The sequence below is a fragment of the Perkinsus marinus genome, assembly GCF_000006405.1.
Source record: "Perkinsus marinus ATCC 50983 genomic scaffold scf_1104296967774, whole genome shotgun sequence".
NCBI lineage: Eukaryota > Perkinsozoa > Perkinsida > Perkinsidae > Perkinsus > Perkinsus marinus.
In genome coordinates this window covers 1-1964 of record NW_003203430.1, presented here as the reverse complement: position 1 = coordinate 1964, position 1964 = coordinate 1, and the positions used below count along the sequence as shown (strand labels likewise).

At 46.1% G+C, this 1964-nt stretch overlaps 1 protein-coding gene across 1 annotated transcript; it reads left to right on the top strand.

Annotated features, from left to right (window-relative positions):
• Positions 1-723: 723 nt before the first annotated feature.
• Positions 724-1869, top strand: Pmar_PMAR029656 (hypothetical protein; the record flags this gene model as incomplete). The annotated part of the gene is made up of 1 exon (XM_002768618.1): positions 724-1869. The coding sequence occupies one exon, from the start codon at positions 724-726 to the stop codon at positions 1867-1869; it is 1146 nt and encodes a 381-aa protein (XP_002768664.1).
• Positions 1870-1964: the final 95 nt, after the last annotated feature.

Genomic DNA, 1964 nt, shown 5'->3' with positions numbered 1-1964 from the left:
ATAAGAGTCTTATTATAAGACGGGCGGAGGGAAACATATTTTTCCTCCAGCTTGGTAGTTAGTTTTATTGTCGGGAATCTTTGAAGCCTGCGTCGCAGGCCCTGCGAATCGGAATCTGGGGAGCGGCTTCCGAGGAGCCCATGTAAGCACAAACATAGAGCACGCACAGTGTTTCCGATGCATTGAATTTTGATCATATCGGCTCAGACGAGTGAACTGAATCAGTTCGACTGATGAATGAGCTGCCGATAGCTTGACTGAAATGTCTAGTGCCACAGTTTCTTCGACAGCAGCAGCGCAACGATGGAACTCTCCTCCTGAACAGTTGTACAGAATAAAACTGTGCCGAGCAATCGTGGAGCGCCGGTCACGCCTCAGTGGCGGAAATGCATGAGGACGAACCTCTTTTCAGCTATGTGCTAGAAGCGATAGCAAATCTCATGATTGGGATAAGGGGCAGAGCGAGACGAAGTATCTCTATTTATCCGGGTTTCTCTGTTCGGATTTGCTTGATAAGGATCGATTCGCAGTCTGATGTATACATAGTGTGAAGGTCTGCGAGATTCGGCTTGTGTCAATTGTTGTTTCTCGTGATATTTGTCCCATTGTGGTTAATTCTCAGCGTATCATCGCTGAGCTAAGCTGTAGTCATTTGCATACCAGTGATGATTATAAGTTAAGTCTCTCTAATATTTTGGTCGACGTTGGGTTCTGGCTCTCAATATGGCACCTCGGGCTGTATCCACTATAGGAGACAAAGACTTGCCATTAGCGACGTCTGAACTTGATATGACTATTCAAAGTTGTTTGGATTATGTATGCTCTGGGAAGGCCTTGGAGTTTTCTGGGGTTACTACTCAAATAGGAAGGAGTGTGTATAATGGTCTCAAGGCTGTCTCAAAGGACGATCTTCCTGAAGAAGGGCTAACGGTTGAGATAGTTAAGCAGTATCTTCTTGATACCGTCGGTTACTTCTGTACGACTTTTGGTGTAGAGGACTGTAACAACTTTGAGGATAATATGGTATGCTATCTGTTACCAGTGTTAGTAGAGTCTGATTTGTTGCTGAAGAAGCCTTCTGAGTCAGAGTTGAGAGATTTGAGGCATGATAAGATTGCGGCCACTAAGGACTTAGCTTTTGATCCGTTCAGCTTCTTTTCGCCAACTTTTCCTCAGTACTTCTCTCAACTCCATCAACCCGACCCTACGGTGGAGGCTGCTGTTGTGGCAGCCCCGAAGCCTGCTGTTGGAGATGGCCTGTTGTTTAGTGCTAGCCCGGTAGAGACTGGTTTTCCGGCTGTTAAATCGGTATCTACCTCTTCTAAGGACCCTCGACATGATGTTCTTGGTTTGTTGCCCAAATTTGAGTTGAAGGATGCCGTAATTACTTCTCAAGAACGCCGCCAAGCTCGAAAATCGGTTAAGGATATAGAGCTTTTGAAGGGAGGTGTCTTCACTGGTAAAGGTGATAGCCGATCTATGCGACGAGTACTGACCTATGTTCGTGATGTTGCAATTGAGGAAGCTTTCACGGCATTAGAGTATCGGGAGCTATTGAAGCGTCAGATTTCTCAGACTGCTCGAGCTGCTGTTCATCCTCGCAGAGTCACTACTCAGCCTGCTCTTATTCAAGAGCTGCGACGAGAGGTCTCAAGCTTTCTATCACTTTATGGTCAAGGAGACTCTGGCAAGTTGGATTCTTGGAAAAGCCTACTATTTTTATCACAAGGAAAGTCCGAGAAAGTTGCCACCTTTGCCCAGAGGTTTGACGACGCCTATAATGATGCGGTATGTCTTGGTAATGTCATAGATGATGCTCAGGCCGCACTACAATTTGCGTCGGCTTTGAATGAGCGAATGGTCGATTAGTGCTGCTACTCTAATAGCTGCTGGTGTTACTTCGTTGGCGGACTTAACTTCTCGCTTAGTCGCAGGAAGAGGAAGCTGTTCAAACATTCGGTGAA